Below are 23,978 nucleotides of genomic sequence, written 5' to 3'. Positions count from 1 at the left end.
TCCCTCCTCTCTCTGCAGCACAGCTGCTGCTAGCTTGGCCCTCTCAAAGAAGAACATGCTGCTGCTGTCTTTGTAGAAAAATAACCTGGCAGTTAATTCTGAAAGTATGGGGGGGGTGTTGGGGTTTTGTTGAGGTTTCATTGTGTGCATCATTCCCTCTCCTTCTGAATTCTGCTCTCAAGAAGGCTGGGCTCTAGCAGATGGTGATGTAGGAGTGGAAGAAGCCTGGTACTTTCTAGGCAGATATTCCTGCACGCAGGAGCGCAGCTCCCCCTCCCTCATGGGGCTGTGCCGCAGGTCTTCCAAGCCTGGGGATGCCCAGAAAGGCAGCGAGCGCAGGAGAGCACCGCGGCAGTGTGGGGGGATGAGGAACGCCTCCTGGGGGCAGCAGGGGCTGGGGCGCTCGTTGCTTGACTGGCTCTGGCTTGGGAAGGTCTTGCACAGGGACCGCTCAAGAAACAACCGTGGTGACGTGAGGCGGACTCGCTCTGTCCTGCCGCCTCCAGCCCTTCGGAGGGGCCGCTGTGCTGCTTGGTCCTCCAGGCAAATGAGCTCAAGTGTAACTGGGGTGGGATTCCGAGGTAAAAGGCTGTTCCGTGTGGGACACGAGGCCTGTTCAGGGCATGAGCTGCTGGGAGAGCCCAGCAGCTTCTTAGTTGCGGGGCTAAACAGCAGTACCTGCTTCTGTTACAGGGCAAGTGATTTTAAATCCTGTTCTCCCCTTGTAAGACAGGAGAACACGTACAATTCCTGTGTCAGCTCCTTAACTCTGCCCGTTAATTGGCTGTAACTCATTATCATAGGCAGGACATGGTGCAGAGCTTCCTCCAAGTGCTTTTTCTGCCAAGACTCTGGTCTGTTTCTCCCTTTCTCTGCTAGTTGGTTCATCCTGGACGCTCTTTCCTCCTTTGCCCCTCCTGCCTCCTTCTGGCTACAGGCTTCTGCCCCTGCACCGCCACCGGCCCAGCTCTCTCCCCAGCACAGCCAGGTCAGGATATTTCACAATCCTGCTGCACGAGTCTACTGGAGCTGGATCCCACAACAGCCTCCGCCCCTCCCCGTTAAAAGAACCACAGTTATACGCCTCTTGCCTATTTATACAATAAGCACTAAGGTTACACTTTATTTACAAGGTTTGAAAAATGTACAGTTTCTTACATGGGTTACTTGTGCAAAGTTAAACTTCTCAACTAACAGACCAATGTGCACACAAAAGACACTGGAACAGTGGACAACACAACCGTAGGTCTCATCCCACGCTGCTGCTGAAGGTACTGTATCCAAACGTACAAACTGAGCCTTACAAAAAAAAAATGAGTCTGGACTTACAAATGTTTGTTTGTTTTGGTTTTTTTTTTCCGAGTTGAAAACAATACTTCCATAAAACTGACTCAGGCATGCAGCAGTAGCTCGCACAAACCACCCAGTAATCTACACCGAGCAGAAACTGCAGAGGCTCGAGTGCCTGCCCCCTACTTTATTCCAACTTTCCACAAGGCAAAGTTGGATTCCAAAGAACTTCTCTTGCTCAGCTAAAGACCAGGGCAGGAGAAAGATGCTGAAGGAGAGCAATTCCACTGCTGGAACGCTTCAGGTTGTACCTCTTCCCTAACGAGGAAGGTCTTCCGCTCAGACTAGCACAGCTCTGCCTGTTCTGTCCAGTAATGAATGCCTCAGTGACAGGACCACAGAAACCTTAAGCAGTCGCTGCAGGCATGTCCTTTAAAATAAAATAAAATTAAAAAAAAAAAAAAAGAAGGGGTTGTTTCTCACCCGACGCAAAGATCGAAGTACCACAGCTGTAGTGATTTATGTATGTCTGTACATAAATCTTGCATGTGAAGTGCAGAAGTAACTGGCATTCCACGGTCTTACTAAATACTTGAATTGGAATCAATTTAAGAGGACTTTTTTGTTGTTGTTCATGTGTAAGGAGTTGATAAACCAATACAAAAGGGAAACAGGTTATTTCTTCACTCAGTACTTACAAATGCAGTGGGGTCTAAACCCATAGTAGAGGTAAATGACCAGCCTGGACACATCAGCACTTTAGTTAATACCAGTTAAAAAATGTGTATGTATATAAACATCCCTTTATCAAGCTACACATAAGCATCACTGTGTATAACACAATTACAATTAAAAGCTTAGTGTACACTACAGAAATGCACAATACTGCCCTAAGACTGGAGAGGGGCCACAGAAAATGAATTCAGCATCAGTAACTCTTTTGCAAGTAACCCAAGTACAGAACATTTGACTTCAAAGTGGGCGCTTTCTGATGTCCAAGGAGAAGAAGCTTCAGCAGGGGAGGGTGGCAACAGCACAACAGCTATTCTGCTTTCAAAGTAAATGCTAGGAGGAAAAAGATGACTCGGACACTTTTGTTTATTTTCCTCATCAACAGAGTGTTCATTTGCATCATCCTGGGTCAACAGTCACGCCAGCTCTGTTCTACTATTGCAGAAACCCGTTTTTCATATTCCCGCTTATTCTCTTGGTATAGCTGGGCTGCCTGGCTGTTTGCTGGGCTGTTAGGGTTTGGCTCATCCAATAGAGACTGCGCAAAGAGAAAAAGATTCTTAGGCACGTGCAAGCAGGCATGGTTTTCCAACACCCCCCCTTAAACTAACCACGCTCCTAAGGGCGCGGAAGTCACGCTGGACGGAGGTACGGCACACGGCACCACTCCTGTCCTCCGTGACCGGAGCTTTCGCTATCGGTCTGTGCTCGTGGCAGTGCAGGGACTGCCTGACCGCCAGCCAAGCAGTGCAGCCCCTGGATGGGTCCCTTCAGTGACCACCTGCTGTCACTGTCGAGTCAGTTTACATCTGGGAAGCATTCCCACTTGAGCAAGGATCAAGGCAGAGCTGCTATACTGGCTATCAGGAGCAAAAAAAAAAACCCAAACCAAACGGTTTCCTGAGCTGGTTTTGCCAAAGCATCCTAATTTCATTCTGCCTTTCCATGCAGAGCTCTTTTTACCTGTATGGATGTTAAGATGGAGGAGACATCGTAAGTAGGACTCCAACGATTCTGAAGAATATCCAGACATATACTACCATCTGCATAGACTAGAAAAGGTTCAAGAAGAATGGCTTAAAACAGGAGTTGCACAGCTACTCAGTGTTTACTTAGTACTGCCTGATCCCGAAAACCTATGTACTGACAAACACCAGAGGCCAACAGCATCCAACAGACTTAAACCCAGCGAACAGGCCTGTAGGTAGGAAGAGGTGAAGCCTGTCACCGACAGCTCCCTGAGGTATTTAAACTCAACCCCCGCTTGTTCTTCAACATCAAGCGTCTCTGTGACACTGCAACTACCCCTATGGAACCAATGAAAAACCATGAATAGATTTTAAGGCAAAAAACTTTAAGCTACCCATAAGGGAACCAAATAAAGACCAAAAGCAAAAAGCTGTTTAGACAAAAGGTTGCCCCCGACGGTACCTACCTTCTGGGTACCTGGTCACCAGCCAGTGACCAGTCGAAGAACCCTCCCGCGGGGCACTTTACCCACCCATGCTCACTTGCGACGTTTCAAAGTTTCAGGTATTTCTTCACAACGGCAGGATTTGTTTGGAGGCAAGGGAAACATCTCCAACCTTTCATTACCAAGGAAGGGGATTAACTACATGCTGTTACTGGCTACCGCTGGGCACCAGCACCACATTTCAAAGTGTATCACGGGATTTTTGGGGAGTGCTAAGAGCTGCAGCCAGCAGTGCCATTACGCCACGTATGGGATACGGACAGACAGAAGTCCAAGGCGCTGCTATTTAAGTACAAAATACCCTTCTGCAAGGTGTAACAACAGGCAGCTGAGGAAGAAGCATCTCATCAATGCTGTGCTGTAACACCAGAAAGGTAAGAGGCTCCTTCTGTCACCCCTTTCATTTCAAGCCTGAGCACTACTCACAGTCATCTTTACCAAAACTACCCAGAACCACACTGGAATTTTGCTACCTTATTGGAAAGTGGAAACTTTTATAATAAACAGACTCTTTTCTACAGCCCTATAGCAAGCTATGATGTAAGACAAGGAAACCCAGAAGAGCAACAAAAGCCACTGTCTAAGTACTTACCATTTGGATGAAACATTTTAGAGACAAATCTAACAGTAGGCGGCTTATTCGGGTATTCTTCTGTGAATTCTATTGTAAGTTTGAAAGTTCCTGGAGTTGAAAGAGAGACAAGAAACCTTTACTCAGAATGAATTTACACAAGGGATGAGTAGTAGCATCCCTCCAGAAGCCCAGACTTGATACTGTTGTGCTCATACGTGCACACTGGATATGGAGCACAGATTGCTCAGTCCTACAACGATTCTTCTGCTCTCTCTGGAGTTAATTGTTAACTCTCAAGGCCTAGACAGCACCGGTACGGGAGCATCTCCTGTGACTTACCTCTATTGCCAAAACCACCACCCCAGTCAAAAGGTTTGTGTAAGGAAATAAATCTGCCCTTGAGGTTTTTTCTTCTGCAAAGCTTAATCCCAGTGCACTGTAAAAACACCGCAAGTGGGTGTATAACCATCTGTAACAGGCAATGATTTGGCAGTCCTAGAGACTGGAACATGCCATCACGACAAGGACCTTCTTACTTATTTCCTGTTTAAACTTCCAGAAAATACATTTGTATCAAAAACTGTAAGGTAACCAGCTCTTATTATAAAAAAGTATTAAAAGCAGCATCCAACCAGACACTTTAAAAGAAAAATCGGCTCGTTCACCTGACACTAACTAGCCTTCGTTTGAGAAAGGCTGAGCAAGCGGAAACACAGCTGTGCAGTGAAGTCCCAAGCCAATCGTTTCAACAGCCCGCACCAACATAAGTGATTTCAGCCCTTCTCCTCAGGCTATGACAATCTGAGAACAAGAAGTCTCTCAACCCAGCTGCATAAATATGGGTCCAGGGGACGAAGCACTGCTGGTGATTCAGATCAGTAACTAAGGAACTCCACGTACTCCACTTCAAAACATGCTTCTCTTTACCGTGCTACCGCCTCAGACCATAAACTGCCTCCCGGGTTGGTTGCAGTTCCTGGTATGCCCAGAAAGAAACATCTAAAGCACCTTCCTACACATGGAGAGCTCTCCTGTGAAAGGACCTTACAGTAACAGCTGTAGCGAGCTGCCAGGGCAGACGTTACCTTTTGGAAAAGGCTTTCTTACGTATCGGTGACACATTCCCCCCCCACAACGCTCCGTGCCCAAATTAAAACTCGGGGGCTCAGCTATAAAGCTCATCCTTGCTTCCTACTGCGAGGGAGTTTTCCAGCACTAATCTAGTTAATGTATTCCTTCATTTGGCTGGCAAACATGTGCCAACAGTTGGTGGCCAGAAAACAGATTTTTTCAGCCCCTTTTCCTTTCTTTCAGACCAGCACCTGCAGTATTTCCCAGGGACTCCTTCCTTTATAAGGACATAAACTGTAATGTTGAGTTGCAAGAAATGAAGGTCATTGCTTTGACGTTCCAGCTTGCACACAGCACAGATGCTTCAGAGCCTTCTGTACAACAGTGGGAAGTCTCCACATCCTAAAAATAAGTTTTTGCTCGTTTATTAGCAGCCTAACAACACACAAGCAGAGAGCCAGCAACATGCAATCTTACTGTAAAACCAAAGGAACAAGAGGAGTATAGTTAAGATTGTTCAAATTAGCAGAAGTCTGCAGCGGGGTTTCAAGCTCCAGCTAACCCAGAGGCACAGAGCCAGACCTGAGATCAGTTTGAGAGCCAGCATGGGAAAGTTAGCAACAACTTCTGCCAGCTGCAGGCATCGGCTCAGGACTACCTTTCGTTCCCACAATCCCAAGCAGTAGTGGTCCTTGAGCATCAAATGCTGAGAGATTTGTTTCTAAATCTCAGCGGTTCCCAGCTCTCCCTGCCCCAGTTCTGGTTCTCAGTAGCCTCCTTATGAGGCAGGAAAGCAGGCGCCTGGTTCTGTGGAAGAGTGACTAAGCAAGCAGTAGGCTGAAAACTGAGCAGAAACCACCAAACAGTAGAGTTCAACAAGCATACCGGAGAAAATGAACATTCTTCCAGAACACTGACTGAAGTGGGAGCAGAGGGGACAGACAAGATGTCCAGAAAGCAGTAACAAGAGCAGTTTGGTCTTAGAATCCATTTAAAACTGCTGAAAGGAAAGGAAGCTCGCTGTCCCACCAGGGACAGGACAGCATTACTTTTAACACAGCTCTGAGTGGTCAGACAGCTTCCAGCTGGACTATCTACCTACTCAAATTTCCAAGTCAAGACCCAGAGTGGCAATGGCTCTTTGAAAGAGCTCCACAGTACCCACTCGTTGTGGAGCTTTATTAAAGGACAAATCCAGAGATGAATCAAAGACCAAGGGTCATTCACACTGAAAGCCCACACAAACACAACAGTACCACAACACACACTGCTGGGGACAAGGCCTTTTCAGTGTGCAGTCCCTTCTGTCACTAATTTTAAAGCTTTCAACCGGTATTCCTTGTAACTTACCCTAGACAGCCCATTTTAAAACATAAATTCTCATCTCCACTGTCAATATTGACATTAGGATCATCACCAATCTTAGGAGAACATCCTCTTCTCTCTCTCTCAAACTTACCTTGTTGATCTGTTTCTCCTACCCTGGTACATGAGACTCTCACAGCTAACAGGGAGGCTTCTCCATGACCTGCGCGCTGGCCTGAGTAACCGCTGCCAGAGCGGCACCCATGTCCCTGCTGGGCCCTTCTCGCTGCAAGGCACGAGTGCAGCCCCCTCTGTTCAACCAACCTCTTCCTCTCCCACCTCTTCCTCTCCCACGTGTGGCAGAGAACTTGTATCCAGTAAGCAGGGAACAAACCACACCGAAGGCAAATGCCCTGCTTTCTCTGCTCAAGTCTCCCGCCCCATCACAGCAAGGCAGGATACACTACAATAGCCGTGTGTGCCTTAACTCTCTCCCAGCCAGGAAGGCTGCTCTAACCACAACATCATCACCTGGTTGCACAGAAACAGGTCTGAAGGACTGGGAGAGCCTGGCTTTCCATCATTGTGACAGCGCTACCACTTTACATGCCACACACACACAGAGATTCTGAGAAATATGGTGAAAGGCAGGATAAATATCCCCGAGGTCCTACTGCAGACACCTGCAATCAAATACTCTTAAACCAGAAGATGGAAGTTATGCTGCTGATCTAAATTAGTAGTTGCTGGTAGGCCAAGTCAGCCTGCGCACCGAGTTGTGAAAACACCCTCTAAAGTCTGGGGGTGGAGGGGAAGGGAGGGTTGTTAGCTGCATTATGCTGCACAGCAAGTAAACAAACATGTTTGAACTTAAGGTTTTCAGTTCAGACAAAGCAAAGAACCCTCAGAAGCTAAGACTGGAGAAAGACCTCACTAGAACAAGGATAAAGAACAGTAATTCTCATGATGTTGAAATTACTGATGTTCTAGTTCAAGGAAAAAATAAATTCACAGGCTACTTTCACAAGAACGAAGGTGTCCAAAGCCTTACAGTATCACCAGGAAGTGACAGAGCCTGAAAATGAAACTACAGAGTGACTTCTGAAGAACACTGCCCTGCAAAGGCTTCATGAGGAGGATTACAGAGCTCTGGTGTGCCTTTGACTCACAAGGGCCTGCACAGTTACAAAGCAAGCCCCAACCAACAGCTCAATACTGCCAAATAAAGATTCCCTTAATTTTACCTACATGAAGCTCAACTGCATCTGAACTGTGCTACTCTACTCACTAAATGGAAAAGCACAGCCGAGGCACCAAGACACCCCTATCTCCAGGCACCACTTAGTATTTGTTATCTGGCACAATGTAAGATATGTCCCAGAGAGAAGGAGATAAGCATATCCTGCAACACAAGACCTATCTGTTTTCCTAGGCGCATACTGTGAAAACACACACTTTGCTATGAAAAGCGCAATCCATCACACCCCAGGATGATATTATTGCATCAACGACAGCAGCAGGACAGCAGCAGCAGACTCAAGCATCTGTTTGAGCTTCAAACCGCTGCGAGTGCAACACGTCCTAAGTATCTGAGATAGAGACACAATGCTGCCACAGCAGAAAGCACAGAGGAAATCAATATGTCAGGGCTCTCGAAAGCAGGCTCCAACCTTCTGCAGCTAAATGGAATAGGGGGGGGGGGGGGGGGGGGGCAGGAAGGCCCTTATAGCATCTGTTAACCCCACACTGAGCTGGAAAAGCCTGAACGTGGAAACAACCTGCACTTTAGCACACTGCAAGGAGACAGCTTTCTGCTCCAGCGAATCACCCTGTTAGTTGCACCGCACCAAGAACCTAAGCAGCTCCAGCAACCCTCACAGAAGTTTAAGGGAGCCCTTCTTTAAGGCTTACAAGATAACATAATACATTTAGTCCATCTGTTGTTCAATGTTACGGAATACTCGAGTTCTAAATATTAGACTTCTGAAGCAGCTACTAGAGCAAGTTATTAACCAATCAAATACATTAAAAAAAAGTAACTGGAGTCTTTGGAGTTTTCTTAGGCTTGAACTGTTTAAAATCTCCACAGGAAAAAAAATAAGTCTGCAATTTACAGGCATGCCCACAGGTGCTACCTCCGAGGATAAACAGAGACAAAAGACTTAGCCAAGAACAACATAAGAGTTAAGGAATTTTTCCTATGCTTTTGTCATGAGTCATGGAGATCTAGGATTAATTATAGCCTGCACTGAAAGTATCTTAAAAAAAAGCATCACTGATTTCAGTTAGACAGTATTTCATGTCTAACAAGTTTTCACAAAGATGCTGAAGTATTCACACAGCACCAGTAAAGCTATAAAAGACAATAAGGCCAGATGGAAACTACGAGGACACGGGTATGTTACAAGGACCTATTTAGTCAGCTTTTAAAGTTTAAAAGCCCTTTTAATCTTTAACCCTGAATTATACTGATTGTAGTAGAGTGAAGTAGATACCAAGAAAAAAACCCTAAAAAAAAAATAAAAATCTGTTCTGAACTCGCTCAAACATTCAGCCCATGTCCTACTTCAGCTGCCTCACATTGGGACTTACTGCTAAACATTTCCAGCATTAGAAAAACCAAAACTCAAAACAAATGACAAGAGTTCTATACCAGGTTTTTGCCAGTTCTGCAAATATAAGCATCCCTAAAAACAGGACCCAGGGTTCAACAGAAAAGCTTAAAGATCCTTAAAAGGGTACATTAAGTCAGGCTTAGGATAGTCAGATTTGGTGATTACAAGCAAGTCCCTACAAGCTAATTTGTATGTTTCTGTAAATCAACACAGCAACCTAAGTCTACACCTCTTTCTTGGAGTAGGATTAAAAAGAAGATTTACACAAGCCCAGCACACGGATGCGAGGCAGGCGAACACGCACCCACGTCCCTCTCCATCCCCGGGCCCACACCTGTTGCAAAGCCCACGCCAGTGACCCACCGCGGCCCTGTCAAGCCGCAGCCGTTCACCCCGAGAAAGCCAAACGCCAGGCCCGCACGAAGCCGTACTTACCGTCCTCGAAAGGGGTCCCCTCGGGCCTAGAGGAGGGAGGAAGCAGAGCACAGCGTTACCCCGCGGGCGGCCCAGCAACGCGCCCCCCCACATACACCCGGAGGCGGAGCGGCAGCGGCCCCCGCGGCCTGCCGCCCCCTGCCTCCCGCCGCCGCCCGACTCACCCGAAGATGACGGCGTTCCACACCATGATGTTGTTCTCGGAGGGGGCCCCGCTCACCCCGGCCGGGGGATCCTCCTGCAGCCTGCGGGGCACAGGGAGGGCTGAGGCGCCGGCCCCCCCCCCCCCGCCGCCCCCCGCGCGGCCGGCGGCCATCCCTGCGCACTTCGCGTAACCCGGGCAGGTAGCTACACGCTCCTGCGCAAACAGCGTAACCCGCAGGCAGACAGCGTCGACGGGCGCTACGCAATCAGCGGAGCGCGCCCTACCCCGCCGCCATGTTGTGCTGCCCCCCTCCTCCCCCGGTAGAGCCGGGCCCTTCGTCCTCCTCCTCCCGCCCTCCCCGTTCCCCCCGGCCGGCGGCCTCGGTACCTCTTGAAGTCCCGCATGAGGCGCCTACGGGCCGGAGTGGACATGGCGGGCTCAGGGTTATAGATCACTCATACACTGTCAGAGGGAGCACAGGGCGCCGAGGCGGCGGCGGCAGCAACAGCGAGCTCCGACTGAGGGAACGGCAGCGCTGGCGAACAGGAGCGATCGCGGCCTCTACCACTGAGACGGGCGCGGGGGGGGGGGGGCCCTGTGCTGCACCGACTCCTGCGCCGGCTGCCGGGCGATCCCGGGATGTACCAACTGTGCGGGGAGAGGGGGCGGAGCCGGATGTCGCTGAGCCCCCGGCCCAGCCTCTACCACAGCGGCGCGGGGGCGAGGGGCGGTGCCTCGGGCGGAGGGGGCTGTACCAACGGCGGTGGCGGAGGGGGGGGTGTGGAACGTGGCCTGTGACGTCACCGAGGGAAATGGTGGCGGAGCTCGGTGCCGGCGGGAGTCTCCTTGTCCCGTCACCTCTGCCGTGGTTAACCCCGCCGGCAGCTCGGCCCCGCAGCCCGGTGGGACGGGGGAGAATCAGAAGGGTGGGTAAAAGTGAGAAAACTCGTGGGTTGAGGTAAAAGCAGTTTAACGGGTAAAGCAAAAGCCGCGCACACAAGCAAAGCCCAACAAGGGATTCATTCACCGCTTCCCATCGGCAGGCAGGTGTTCAGCCATCCCCGGGACAGCAGGGCTATGTCACACGTAACGGTGACTTGGGAAGACAAACACCATCGCTCCGAACGTCCCCAGCTTTATATGCTGAGCATGACGTCATGTGGTTTGGAATATCCCTTTGGCCACTTGGGGTCAGCTGTCCCGGCTGTGTCCCAGCGCCTTGTGCACCCCCAGCCCGCCCACTGGTGGAGGAGCAGAAAGGGCCTTGGCTCTGTGTGAGCACTGCCCAGCAACGACGAGAACATCCCTGGGTTACCAGCACGAATCCAAACCACAGCCCCGTAACCAGCTCCTGCGAAGGAAGTTAACTCTACCCCAGCCAAAACCAGCACAGTTCCCTCTTCCACAGGGAGCTTTTTCCGAGGGAAAATAATCTCTTTATTACCCCCTTTTTTAACAGCCTTCGGACGTAAAGAATTTCTCCCTGCTGTTGTCTAAAGCAGACTGAACAGGCCCCGTTTCTCCAGCTCACCCTCACTCCCAGCTGCGCGTACCGCAGCCGTGCAGGGAGGTGGCTCTGGGAAAAGGAGGCCTTTTGTGGAACCTGGGAGCAACACTAAACACACCGCTTCCATGGCGGCGCTGACGATCTCCCGTTCTTGACCTTCCCTGCTCTTACCCAGCCTACGCACCAAGAGACGCGTGAGCTCTGGGTGCCCGTCAACGAGAGGCCTTGTCCAGTGCCGTGCCCTTAGGAACGCCACGACCCCCCGTTCGCCAGCATCCCCCGTTCACCAGCCGTGACGGGGCGCTGGGACGGAATGGGAAGAGAAACGGAGTCACCGCCTCCCCGTTCCCCGCGGGCCGCAGCAGCTCCGTGCCGGGTTCAGCCCGGCTTGTTTGTCTAGAGACGTGACGTCAGGCCTAAATTTGGCCGTGGCGGTTTGCGTTCAACGCGCTATCACGCCGTGCTACCCTGGGCTTGGAAGCGGTGCACACCGACGTCCCCCCGCCCCCCCTCTGAGGAGAAACGACCGCGTCTGCGGAACGCGGAAAAAAAAAAAAACGGCGAAGAGAGCGGAGACCGACGCCGCTCCTCCAAACCCCCCGCCGGAGCTCCCACCCAGCGGGCGGAGCCGCTGCCGCGGGGGCCGGGCCTGCGGGGAGGCCGGGCGCCGGCGCCGCCATGCCTAAGGTGGTGTCTCGCTCCGTCGTCTGCTCCGACACCCGTGACCGTGAGGAATACGACGATGGGGAGAAGCCGCTTCACGTCTACTACTGCCTGTGCGGGCAGATGGTGCTGGTGCTGGGTGAGCCGCGGGCCCGGGGGGGGGCCAGGCCGCGGGCCCGGGGGGGGGGCAGGCCGCGGGCCCGGGGGGGGGCAGGCCGCGGGCCCGGGGGGGGGCAGGCCGCGGGCCCGGGGGGGGGCCAGGCCGCGGGCCCGGGGGGGGGCCAGGCCGCGGGCCCGGGGGGGGGCCAGGCCGCGGGCCCGGGGGGGGAACGGGAACCCGCGGGGCCAGTTCGGAAGCTGCGGATGGGGGCTAGGCCGCGGGTCCGGGGCCGCGGAGGGTCCGGGAGGCGGCTGGGCGCGGGTTCCCGTTCCCCGCCGCCAGCCCGGCCCTGCCGGTGCCCCGCAGACTGCCAGCTGGAGAAGTTGCCGATGCGACCGCGGGACCGCGCCCGGGTGATGGACGCCGCCAAGCACGCCCACAAGTTCTGCAACGCGGAGGAGGAGGAGAGCGTCTTCCTGCGCAGGTTCTCCCTCCCCGGCCTCTGCCCTCCCCCGCGCCCCTCTAAGAGACCCTCCAAGAGCCCCTCCATGGCCCGGGGAAGGGGCTGCCCTGGTCTGGCCTCGCCTCCTCACCCAGCTGGGGTCCAGCAGCCAGGCAGCACTGCCCACTGTCTGCACCCTCCTCTTAAGCTCTTCCTCTCTCCCCCAGACCAGAAGGCATCGAGCGGCAGTTCAGGAAAAAGTGTGGCAAGTGAGTGACCGCGGCGGCTCTGTGGGCCCTTTTAGAATCTGCGAGGTAGCCATAAGGAATCCAGAATCTGGGTTTCCTCACAGCTATGTATGTTCCTGTTTCCAGGTGTGGCCTGCTGCTTTTTTATCAACACCAACAGAAAAATGCTCCCGTGACGTTCATTGTTGATGGTGCTGTGGTCAAATTTGGCCAGGGTTTTGGGAAAACAAACATATATACCCAGAAACAAGAACCTCCCAAAAAGGTAATCGGCTTTAGAGGAGTAAAAAGGCTGTGTCTGCATTTCAAAAAGGTGTGGTGTGTCAAATCACTTAAGGGGGCGGCGGGGCAGAGGGGAGAAAAAAGAAAGTAAAGGACCTCTAAACAGTAACTCAGTTTGGTGTCTTCTCCCTATTTGCCTTGAGTTTTCCTTTACAGAGATCATTGCAGCTCAGAGTCCTAGCACTAAAGGGAAGCAAAAAATAAGCTTGGAAATCTAGATGGTGCCTGATGTTTAGGCTCAGTTGCCAGAAAGTTTCCATTTGTAAGTAGGTCACACTGGTAGTCTGCACAGTGATTTTCAAAGTCAGGCTCATCTGTTACGTATCAGTGAGTTTGCTTCTCATAACGACAGCTCTAAGCCCAGAAATCATGGGGGATAATTCTTCTTTGCCGCCCACGGAGTTCAGGAAATCTTAATGACTTGCATGAGAAGCCTTAAAAGCTTTGGAGGGGGAAGTGATCCCTAGTGGCACAACTGCCGCCAAGGTTTAACAAGATATTCCGCTGCTCACCCAGGTGATGATGACCAAGCGGACCAAAGACATGGGCAAGTTCAGTTCTGTCACGGTCTCCACAATTGATGAAGAGGAGGAGGAGATTGAAGCGGTGAGTTTTGCCCGCCCTTAGTGGCAGCCACGTCTGAACTGGGCAGCTGTCCCGGACGCTGACCGGAGCCAGCGATGGTCTCACCGTTTGGATGAGGTGTTGTTCCTTTGGGGTTCGCTGTTGCAAAGTGATGTTGTGTATGTTTCAGAGGGAGATTGCAGACTCCTATGCACAGAATGCAAAAGTGATTGAGAAACAGCTGGAACGCAAAGGCATGAGCAAAAGAAGGCTGCAGGAGTTGGTGAGTGTTTCCTTCGGTGTTGAATGCAAATCCCCGAGATCTGTTGGCTTTGTGCACAAAAGCTGTCCTGCCGATTGGACTGGGAGTATAGAGAGGTCCTGGTACGGTCATAGCTGACTTGTAGCTTTGTGAGGATGGCTCTTCCTTTACAGGTTTTACAGAAATGTTCTTCTAGTCCCCCTGAACTTAAAATCGTATGCAATTACATACAGAGCTCACTGAAGAGCAGCCAGCAGAGCTTTTGCAGGGAGATTTCCATGACCTGTTGGACAAGGAACAAGGGAAGGGGAAACCAGGCCATGGCTTTGCCAACCAGAGCACCCCCGATGCTGTGCTCTCAATCCTGCCTGGCAGAGCAGGTCTTTGCCACGAGGCGTCAGGGCACGCTAAGGCCCTTGTGGAGGACCTGCCAGCTCAGCTGCTACCAGAGGGGTCTCTAGAAGAATTAATGGCAAGAACATCACAGCTGATCTTACGTGCTGTGACAGGAGAGTGGTGGATAGGAGAGGGGGAAATGTGCAGCTTGACCTGTGGATAGAAAGTATGGGATTGTCTACTCTGCAGTTAGTCTTGGGCTTTTTATGATTTTAAAGGTGGTCTTTGTGTTGTACCTCAGGGGAGGAGGGAGTCACCAAGGAACTTGAGCTACTTTTGCTCCTGGTGTGAAAAGCTTTCAGTGGTCAGACAAGACCTAACTTCGTTGGAGCACTCAAGGGAAACGTATCCAGACATCATTTCATTCATTTTCATTCATATTAATTTTCTTAATCAGGCTGAGTTGGAAGCCAAGAAAGCCAAGATGAAAGGAACCCTGATTGATAACCAGTTCAAATGAAACGCTGCACATCTGCTGGGTGTTCGGAGACAGGAGAGAGCTACCAGGAGCTACTGCAGATCTGCTGACAAAGCACAAGTAACAGACAACGTTCAAGGGCAACGTGCTGCAACCACCTTGGAGGATGAATACCTCTCTGTCATAAGTAATACTCTGGTAGCGATTTTAATAACTCCAGCGGCACTGGAGACTCTGCCGAAACTGCAGTTCTCTACAGACCCAGCGTTATGAGCAAGATGGTCCAGGCAGAATATTTATTTTTGGGAACGTGGTCGCTGGGTGCCTTCCTGAGTTCAGTGCACCTTTAGATACCTGTCTTTTTTATTTTGGTAGTTTTCAGGTGTGTAAGATTTCCATAAATCTGTGAGAACAATAGTTCAGCTGTACAACAAAGAAATTGTTACAAAAGTAAGCTCTGTGCCTGTTCATTTTGTTACTTTAAATGTTTCCAAAACTTGCAGCAGCCCAAGAGACACACCATCCCGGCACGGTCTGGAACGGCTCAGGTGTGAGGCTTGGGGATCACGCTGCTGCTCACCCTGGCCAGCAGACAGGCTGCCAGAGGCGGCCGGCACAGGCTGGCTGCAGCCCTCAGTCTCGGCTCCTATTGAACGTGGGAAAGTTGCCGTGGTACAGAATCATCCTGTCCCGGCAGGCACTGCGCGACACAAGAACATGAAGTCTGGCCCTGTTTTAAACCACTGAACACAAAAGCTGCCTGCATATCGTACCTCTGAGGAGTACAAATACAGAGGTGGGAGCTACTGCTACGACTGGTGATCATTTAAAGTACAACTGCTCACCTGAACTAACCCGTTCTGCAAAACTGTATCGGTATTTGGAGCTGTCGAAGGTGAAGGAGAAACTGTTTGGAATGCACTGACCACGGAGGACTTGGATAAAGAAACATTAAGAATTGGTGTGTAAAGGACCTTGTTTGGGAAATAATATTTTGTGTCTCTTGAGTGATGTAGTAACAGTGCTCTATAGCCCATGTCTTTGTTGCTCTACTTGGAATTAAATACTGTGTCACAGATTTGAACTAAAATACTTTTCCTAGGGCGCTCGTACTCTACCAAGTACCGTAAAATAATGTGAGCAATGAAGAAGGTGCTTCCATCTCCCACAATTATGGAAAACTTCCTATAATCAATAAAGCTTTTCTGTCTGGCTTTTTAACCCTGACTGGGAAAACTCATGCCTGCTTAGCCCAAGGATGTATCTTTCCTTTCTTTGGGAAATAAGGTGTAAGGGAGGAAGCGAACTCTCCCGCAGAGCTGGCAGGCTGGGATGTGTCTGTCGGTTGTGTGACGATTTAATGCCAGCCTGGGTAAGCAGGTGTTCAGGTTAACTCAAGCAGCACGGGTCGCGTTCGCTGCTGATCATCTGCTAATCTGAAGCCTATTTGCAGAAACCTGCCTCCAGAGGCTCTTCAGTTAAGCGGTTATAAGGCGGTGTGTAACACTTGGGAAGGGCGGGAGGAATGAGTGGGTACAACCCTGTTACACAAACCTCCTTTGCCAAGTGTGGTCGCACAGCCCAGCCAGGCGAGGGCCTCAGGGTTCCTCTGGGAGTGACCCAAGCCCCGAATAACCCGAGCTTGGTCTCTATAAAAATTAGGGAGTTTTTTTCCAAGCAAGAGTTCAAAGACTTTGGAATTTGAAAACAGGTTTCGAACCACGCGAGGGCTGCTGGGATGCAGACCTCTTGGTCCCCAGTTGTCATAAAGGACCAAGTACGGTTGTGCACGGAGTGACACCCAGAGCAAAAGCTGATTCAGGGATGGTGGGATTTACAGTTGGGGTTAAGGTTGGGAGCGACAAAACGCAGGGCTTCAGCTGATGAGGGGCTGTGAAGGGGCTGCCAGGTGGGGTAGGCCCATCTTTACAGTTTGGTGAGGCACAGAGAAAATTTGGTGAGTGCCCAGCCCAGCACACGTTGTCCCAAGTAGCAGTTACCAACTGCCATCAACTTCCTCGGCTGCGCACCTCGAGCCTTGAGGCAGCGTGCAGAGCACAGCACAGCACAGCGCTCCTCCTTCCTGGCTTTTAGAAGACCAGCCCATGCTCCGTCAATTTTTTTCATTCCTGTCATTATTGATCTGCCTGGTTCGGCTCAGGACTCCCTCACGGACCCAGTCAAAGGGGAGTATGTAGTTTCTCACACTACCAGTCCCTGAGATACTTAAAATACACTCTAGTTACCCAGCCAGTGGCTGAAACAACTCCAACAGAGAATCTGATACCATACATCATTAATTCTGTATTTCTCACCCTATCTAGATCTAGTTCACAACAATTTAAATCAAGTCGGGTGTTTCATTTCTACATCTAAATGAATTAAAAGATGTTAGCTGATTATAGCAACACGAAGCAGTGGGACCTAGTTGAACTGCTTGATTAAATGTCCTGTTATAAGAGAGACAACTAGCTGTTCTGCAGTTTCTCACACCCTAGTAGCAACTGGGTAACCTGCAACAGTGGTCAGACCAAAGAAAAGTCAGATTTTGTGTTACCATAAGAGCCAACATTGTTTTTTCTAACTCTGCAAATAGAGGTAGGTGCTAAGTAAGTTTGTTTGCTTGTTTAGCTGAGCACTATACTGCACATAAGAACTTGTCGGGATGCAGAGGTATTGCAAAGCGAAGTAGCATGTGAAATACAAGTGGAGGAGGGGATCTGTTCCAAAAACAACGCCACACATGGCCAGACTTACCTTAGTGTGTTTCTTGGCTTAGTCCAGTCCAGTTTCCAAGCGCTCTTGCAAGAACGTAGTCTGAGTTGCCACGTCAGAATAGCTCCGTGTGTAGCAATGCTGCCTTGTTCCTTATAACCTGTAAAAAAACCCCAAACCAAAACAAACCAAAAACCCCGCACAGTTTGTAGACACTGAAAAGCAGCAGTAATGATGCATCCAGCCTCGTCGGTGTTAATCACAGCCGTACCTGGGGAGCAACGCGGGGGCCTCCCCGCAAGCAGCTGGTGCCATCACACGGGCTCCGGGGTGCTGGGTAACACTGAGGCTTGTTGGGAAGCTGCTGTACAGCCTTCTGGGCATTCACCTGCCTGGGCTGCGGGCAGGGTGACAGCTCAGGAGGAGCTGGCCCCTGAGGGCTGTCCCCCTGGGCAGGGTTGCAGGGTGTTTTGGGGAGACCTGCAGAGCTGCCCAGCCTTGCTGTCCTGGCCCCCTAACCCTGCACGTGGCACGAGGAAGATGCTCCCACCCAGCGCGGCTGCCCGGGGCAGAAAGCTGCCTTCAAGGGACAAAGCGCTGCTGGTTCCCTTGCTTTGCACCCACGGCTGGTACCTCCATGCCCTGGGATGTGCTGCAGGGACCCGCACGGGGCACTGTGCCCGCTGCCCCTCAGCGAGGTCTGCCTGGGGGACACGGCAGCAGCGAGCCCCAGCTGGGACACTTCCAGCTCCCCCGTTCCACATGCATCCCCATGAGACAACGGCACCATGGTGCCCGGTAGCGGCTGGACCATGTGCGGAGCTCAGCCTCAAGACCTGAAGGCAAACATTTCTGGTCAGCTATTACAGCTCTCCTTGGGCTGTGCTCTGTGTTTCTGCTCTTTCACCCGTTAGGCTGGCATACAGACAGCTCGCTCTGACTCCCTAGACAGACCGTTGCAGTGAGTATTAATACAGGCACACTAACTTTTTTTTTGGTGTATGACAATGTGATCAGCTTGGCAACAGCACTGACTGATCAGCCTAAATCAAACTAGACTCAGCTTTTGCTGGTGTTACCCTAAAAAGGCCCATATGTTCACAGGGCACTGCCACATCTAGGCATTTAAAAATTCAAAATAAAAATTATGGGCTTCTTTAAAAGGCTGCAGGGCTGGGCTCCAAGGGATGGGAGAGGAAGCCTCATAGCTCTCCGCTGGGGAGATCTTACAAACCTACCTGGCCACAGCATCCTGGGTTTTTGGGTGGATTTCAAGGCGCAAGTGGCCAATCTCTCCTTGCTTGCCAGCCAGAAAAACACCACCTCATCCCTGCAGCCAGGGCTGTAACTCCTGTTGACCCCAGCAGGATCAGACAGCGACAACCAGCAAACCTCTGGTGAGACAGCATGTCCCAAAACCTCCCTGATGCCTCAGCTTCCCCACAAAAGCGAAGTCCTTCATCCCTCTGTAACGTGCTCCTGTGGCAGACAAATGCAGCAGCTGAATCCCCAAACCTGCTTCCCCAGATAAAGCTGCTCCTGGGGAGGTGCCAGGACTGGGAGGTTAAATCCCCAGGAGGCCCCGGGCCAGAGGGGGCTGCTGGGCTGTGCTCCCCAACAGCAGAGTGCAGGGAAAAACCCATTGTGGGCTCCGTCCTGTGTCTCCCATGCACCAGCGATAAAAAAAGCCATGGAACACACGCTTGTTTCCTGAGTCCCAAAGGCAGTAACTAGCGTGGGTGGCTACAACCCATTTCGCTTGGTGCCAGCCCTGCACCCCAAGCCCAGTATGAAATGCTGTAGGTCTAAGGACTCACGGGTTCGCCAGCTCAGCTCCTTTGCAGCCCGGCACAACAGCCTGGCTCAGTGCCTCGGTCACCCACCGCTGTGGGGAGGAAGAAACGATGCACTTACGGCTCAGCCACGCGTCCCCTGCAGAGAAAAGGAGAGGGGAGCACGCCCCACACCGAGCAACCAGCAGCATCTCAGACCAGCGCCTTGAAACCCAGGGGAGCTTAGCAGCAGGAGGCAAGAAGAGCCGAGAGCCCTTAATTAACGAGCTTGTGTCTGGGCAGCAGGGGAGGGCTCCCCAGTAAGGCTGCCCAGCACGCTGCCCTCCGCTTGTGGCATTGCTCCGCATCTCACGGGGAAACTTTCAGCCCATTTTGTTTCCACAGCGCGCAGCAGAGGATCTCACACCACAAGAGCCCAGGGGCAGCTGAAAAGCACCAGCAAAGGCTCTTGGCTCAACAGCAGGGCAGGAGGCCATCTCCCCTCCCAAACGCACGCGCCCATTCCCAGGGACCCAAGCACGCAGATGCTGTCTGTGGCGAGATGGTGCTGCACTCTCATGCCCAGCTGCCCCGCTTAGATTTCAGCAATAAAACCAACTACTGCCCTTTGCAACCAAAGGGCTTGTTTAGCTGCCTCGGACAGCAGTTGAGATTAGTTTCAGTGATTGTGGTTAACTGCTTTGAGCAGGTCTGGGCAGCCAGAAAGGACAAAAGGCGTTGGGGCAGTGAGGAAAGCCTCGCTGATCTGAAGGGCAGAAGATCAGGACAGCATCCACTCACCCATGCAGAAGCCAAGCAGCTTCACCGGTGCAGCTCACAGACCCAGAGAGATGTCTGGGTAAAGGCCAAGCCCTACACATTGCTCAGTCTTGCAGTGTTTTCCCAAAATTGCCCCAGCAGCATGAAGGAATTTTTCCCCCTTCCCCCAGAATCTGTGGCTGGGACAAGCTTAACTTCCAGGGGTAAGGAATGAGCCTGGGGATGTGCGTCCCTGCCTGGCAAGCACAGCCCTGGTGCAGGAGCTGTCTGCCTCCCCACAGCACACCACCACACACGAGGGCAAGCCTAGCCAGGGGCTCTACAGAAGAGCAGCAATTACCCACACTTATGTTCTCTGGATGGGTTTTAACACGCCCGAGTAGGTAACTTGGTTTCCAAGCCAGAGAACATGATGCCAGCTCTGCTCCTCCAGACAGCACCTCTTAGACACTTCTCCAGCCTCCCAGGCATTCAGCACTGTGGGGAGGGCTGTGCTTTGCAGACCGTTTAGGCACTTGGCACTTTCAAAACAAGGTTTCATCAGCTCCAGGGAGCAGAGAGGCCAGAGGAAGGACTGGTGGCACACAGCCAGGGCCTCATCTCTGGTTACCAGGGTCCCAGGGGAGATCAGCTGGGAAAGTCCTTCAGAGCTAGCTGCCAGTCCCCTTTCCAGCCCACACCACTGGTCTCCACTGGGGAGGAAACACTACACAGCCTCCTCAGCAGCTTGCTCTGTGCTTACCTGCCAGAGGCCACAGGTAGTTAGCAGGTAGTGAAGTGTGCAGGATAGAAGTGGCTTGTGGCTTGTCTTCCTCCTTCTCTACACTCACTGCAGAGACCCCCACCCCCCTCATGCTGCAGCTGCTGCAAGAACAAACACGAGACGAGGAAAGTTGGTTTCAGATTTTTATTTCTTTGTACTCTTTAAGCAGGAGTGACTGAAATAGAAATCATGGTGAGCCCCATCAGGGGAATAACTTGACAGACAGGGCAGGCAGTCGCCCCTGCCCCATGCCAACCTGTACAAACATCAGCTGTCGCTGTTTAGTAACTAGACAGTTTTCAAACAAGTCCATGAACGGTCATAGACTACATATAACAACATGCCAGTTCACAACAGGAAACAACTTATGTGTACTTCTTGATTTCGTCATACAGGACTAAGACAAAAGCACCACCCATTCCTCGGAGGACATTTGACCATGCACCTTTGAAAAACGCCTTGGAGCCCTCGTCCCGGGCAATCTTCCGCCAGCAGTCAATAGTGCCAGTGTACATTATGTCAGCTGCGGAAGACAGACGGCGTTAGGAATCGGATGCCCATGACCCCCAACATCCAAGTCAGAAACGGCCTAATGTATCTGCCAGCTTCATAACCTCAAGTGCATCCCACTTCTTGACTTTCTCCAGCATTAGTGCATCAGAGGACAAGATTGCCCAGGAGATACACTGCTGCTGCTGCTGCACTACCCCTAGGAGACACCGGAAGGACCGGTTCGAGCAGAAGGCAGCTACTGTTTGCTTTGACACCAATACTTCCAGACCCAAAAGCTATTGCACAGTCAGCCAGGCCGTGCCTGCTACCAGGGATGTCTCTTCTTGTCCCAGAGGCACTAGATTGCAACATCCCTGGGCAAGTTCTGCTGTTCCTACCTACTGACAGATACCTGACTTGTGTACGCCACCTTGGAGGTGTGCTGCAGAGACGGACGCGTCCGTTGCCCCTGCCTGACATCCACTTCTGCAGCCCTTCTCACACCCCGCCGTTCACAAACGGTGAGGATATCTACGTGGCTCAGTGAAAGCCAAGCCACCCTGCCTTCACCTCAGCTCCACCACCAGCTGTTGATTCAGGGATGCCCAAGACTTCCTACACATGGAGGTAGACACTTACCTCCTTTACGGCCAGACTGCATCATCATGCGACGACGAACCGTATCAAAAGGGTAGGAGGTCAAACCGGCGACAGCGGTGACGGTCTGCGCGATCATCCAGCTGACAACGATGTGGGTGTTCTTTGGGTCTGGAAGCATGCCTGTGGGAGAGAGGGTTTTGAGGAGAACGGCAGGTGAGCCACCAGCATCTTCCGAAACGCACTACAGGCCAGCATCTCCCTTTTAGTGCCATTTTGGTCAACCTACCCTTCGCGGTGTCGTAGATGCCGAAGTAGGCGGCTCTGTAGATGATGATGCCTTGGACAGAGACGCTGAAGCCCTGGTACAGGCCCTTGAGGCCATCCGACCGGAAGATTTTGACCAGGCAGTCACCGAGCCCGCTGAACTCCCGATCAGCCCCGGCTTTACCCACATCCGCGGCCAGGCGGGTTCGGGCAAAGTCAAGGGGGTAGACGAAGCACAGGGAGGTAGCGCCGGCGGCACCCCCCGACGCCAGGTTCCCGGCGAAGTATCGCCAGAACTGGGTTCGCTTGTCCACGCCGCCCAGGAAGATCTGCTTGTACTTGTCCTTGAAGGCGAAGTTGAGGGCCTGGGTGGGGAAGTACCGGATCACATTGGCCAGGTTGCCGCGCCAGAAGGAGAGGACGCCCTGCTCCCGGGGGATGCGCACCACGCAGTCGATGATGCCCTTGTACTGCTTGTCGGCGGCGATCTGCTTGCTGGCGTGCTGCACCTGCGGGGGCCGGCCCGGACACCGCCGTCAGCACCGCGACCCCCTGGCCCCCCGCCGACACCCCCTCCCCCCCTTCTCCATGCGGCGACCTTGGGGCGGCCCCGGCCCCCGGCGCCGGCGCTCACCTGCAGCAGCAGCTTGACTCTCTCGATGGGGGCGACGGCGGTCTTGGAGATGGCGGCCGCCACCCCGCCGGCGAGGAAATCCTTAGCGAAGGACACGGCCGCATCGGTCATGGCGGGAGGCGGCGGCGGCGGGTGAGGCGAGGCGAGAGCGGGCGAGGGGAGGCGGGAGGCGGCGCTGCGGGCGGCGGCGGGGGGGGGGGGGGGGCGGGCGGCTGAAATGGCCGCCTTATATAGGGGAGGCGGCGGACACGTGGGCGGGGGCGCACGGCACCGTCGCGTCCCGCTCGCCCATTGGCTGCGGGAGGTGGGGGCGTGGCCGCCGCAGGGGGAGGGGACGGCCGCGGCACCCACCGGGGGGCACATGGCCGGCGTCCCCGGGCGGGGGTCCCGCACGCAGCCAAGCATCCCCCGTCCCCGCCGCATCCCCGGCGCCCAGCCGGCACCCCCGGGGTGGGGGGCACCCCGCCGGCCCCCCGCCGCGCGGGCGGGGACAGGGTCGGAGCTGCCCGGCCCGGCCCCGCTTCCCGCCGCCTCCCCCGGGCAGCCCAGGTGAGGGCGGCGGGGCCTTCCGTGCCGGCGCCCCCCCCCCCCCCGGCCCCTCCGCGCCATCCGGGTGCCGTCACGAAGGCCGGGTCGAGAGCAGGGCCGGGGCTCGGGCAGAACGGGAGACCCCGAGCCTGTTTGTCTCCCGCCGTGTGCAGGGCGGAGTCTGACTGCCGCGGCCCACCGAGCCTCAGCTGAGACCCCCCTCAGAGACCTCTCCCGTTACTATTCCCCAGCGTGCGCCATGCTCCGGGGGTCACGGAGCTCTAAGAATCACAGAATGGTGGGGGTTGGAAGGGACCTCTGGAGATCACCTAGTCCAACCCCCTGCTAAAGCAGGGTCACCCAGAGCAGGTTGCCCAGGGCTGCATCCAGGCAGGTTTTGAGTGTCTCCAGGGAAGGAGACTCCACAGCCTCCCTGGGCAGCCTGTTCCAGTGCTCTGTCGCCCTCAAAGTAAAGAAGTTCTTCCTCATGTTCAGGCGGAACTTCCTGTGCTCCAGTTTGTGCCCGTTGCCTCTTGTCACCACTGAAAAGAGCCTGGCCCCATCCTCTTGACACCCGCCCTTTAGATATTTATAAGCATTGATAAAGTCCCCTCTGAGTCTTCTCTTAATAGACCTGTCTCTCTCCGCCTTTCCTCATAGGAGAGATGTTCCAGTCCCTTAATCATCTTTGTAGCCCTCTATTGGACTCTTTCCAGTAGTTCCCTGACCCGCTTGAACTGGGGGTCCCAGAACTGGACACAGTACTCCAGGTGTGGCCTCACCAGGGACCACCTCATAAGTATTGCGTGCATTCCCTGCATCAGTCACACGCACATCAGTCTGTGATGAGATGCTCAGCCAGACGCACACCCCACCACCTACCACCTCCACTGCATAGCTGCCTCCA

General features: G+C 53.0%; 3 protein-coding genes across 5 annotated transcripts; 1 reads left to right on the top strand and 2 right to left on the bottom strand.

Moving 5' to 3' along the window:
• Positions 1 to 1,087: 1,087 nt before the first annotated feature.
• On the bottom strand, positions 1,088 to 10,218 carry UBE2A (ubiquitin conjugating enzyme E2 A). Of its 2 annotated transcripts, XM_086469748.1 has the most exons (6): positions 10,029 to 10,218; positions 9,661 to 9,741; positions 9,497 to 9,522; positions 4,089 to 4,178; positions 2,986 to 3,074; positions 1,088 to 2,560 (listed from the first exon to the last, which is right to left on the bottom strand). In XM_086469748.1, exons 1-6 carry the CDS (start codon positions 10,070 to 10,072, stop codon positions 2,432 to 2,434), a joined length of 459 nt encoding a protein of 152 aa, XP_086325874.1. In that variant the 5' UTR covers positions 10,073 to 10,218; the 3' UTR covers positions 1,088 to 2,431. The 2 variants fall into 2 exon arrangements, with proteins under 2 accessions (XP_086325874.1, XP_086325875.1); XM_086469749.1 differs by lacking the exon at positions 4,089 to 4,178.
• Positions 10,219 to 11,819: 1,601 nt separating this feature from the next.
• STEEP1 (STING1 ER exit protein 1) lies at positions 11,820 to 15,744 on the top strand. 2 transcript variants are annotated; one of them, XM_086469999.1, is made up of 7 exons: positions 11,820 to 11,950; positions 12,278 to 12,395; positions 12,581 to 12,622; positions 12,728 to 12,866; positions 13,400 to 13,489; positions 13,638 to 13,730; positions 14,503 to 15,744. In XM_086469999.1, the coding sequence occupies exons 1-7, from the start codon at positions 11,827 to 11,829 to the stop codon at positions 14,563 to 14,565; spliced, it is 669 nt and encodes a 222-aa protein (XP_086326125.1). In that variant the 5' UTR covers positions 11,820 to 11,826; the 3' UTR covers positions 14,566 to 15,744. The 2 variants fall into 2 exon arrangements, with proteins under 2 accessions (XP_086326125.1, XP_086326126.1); XM_086470000.1 differs by lacking the exon at positions 12,581 to 12,622.
• A 5,141-nt stretch (positions 15,745 to 20,885) lies between these two features.
• Positions 20,886 to 22,654, bottom strand: SLC25A5 (solute carrier family 25 member 5). The gene is made up of 4 exons (XM_086469825.1): positions 22,544 to 22,654; positions 21,932 to 22,418; positions 21,685 to 21,825; positions 20,886 to 21,076 (listed from the first exon to the last, which is right to left on the bottom strand). The coding sequence occupies exons 1-4, from the start codon at positions 22,652 to 22,654 to the stop codon at positions 20,919 to 20,921; spliced, it is 897 nt and encodes a 298-aa protein (XP_086325951.1). The 3' UTR covers positions 20,886 to 20,918.
• Positions 22,655 to 23,978: the final 1,324 nt, after the last annotated feature.

Source organism: Leptosomus discolor, chromosome 9, assembly GCF_034619465.1.
Source record: "Leptosomus discolor isolate bLepDis1 chromosome 9, bLepDis1.hap2, whole genome shotgun sequence".
Classification (NCBI taxonomy): domain Eukaryota; kingdom Metazoa; phylum Chordata; class Aves; order Leptosomiformes; family Leptosomidae; genus Leptosomus; species Leptosomus discolor.
Note: the sequence above shows the minus strand (reverse complement) of the source record. Positions and strands in the feature narration are given on the sequence as shown.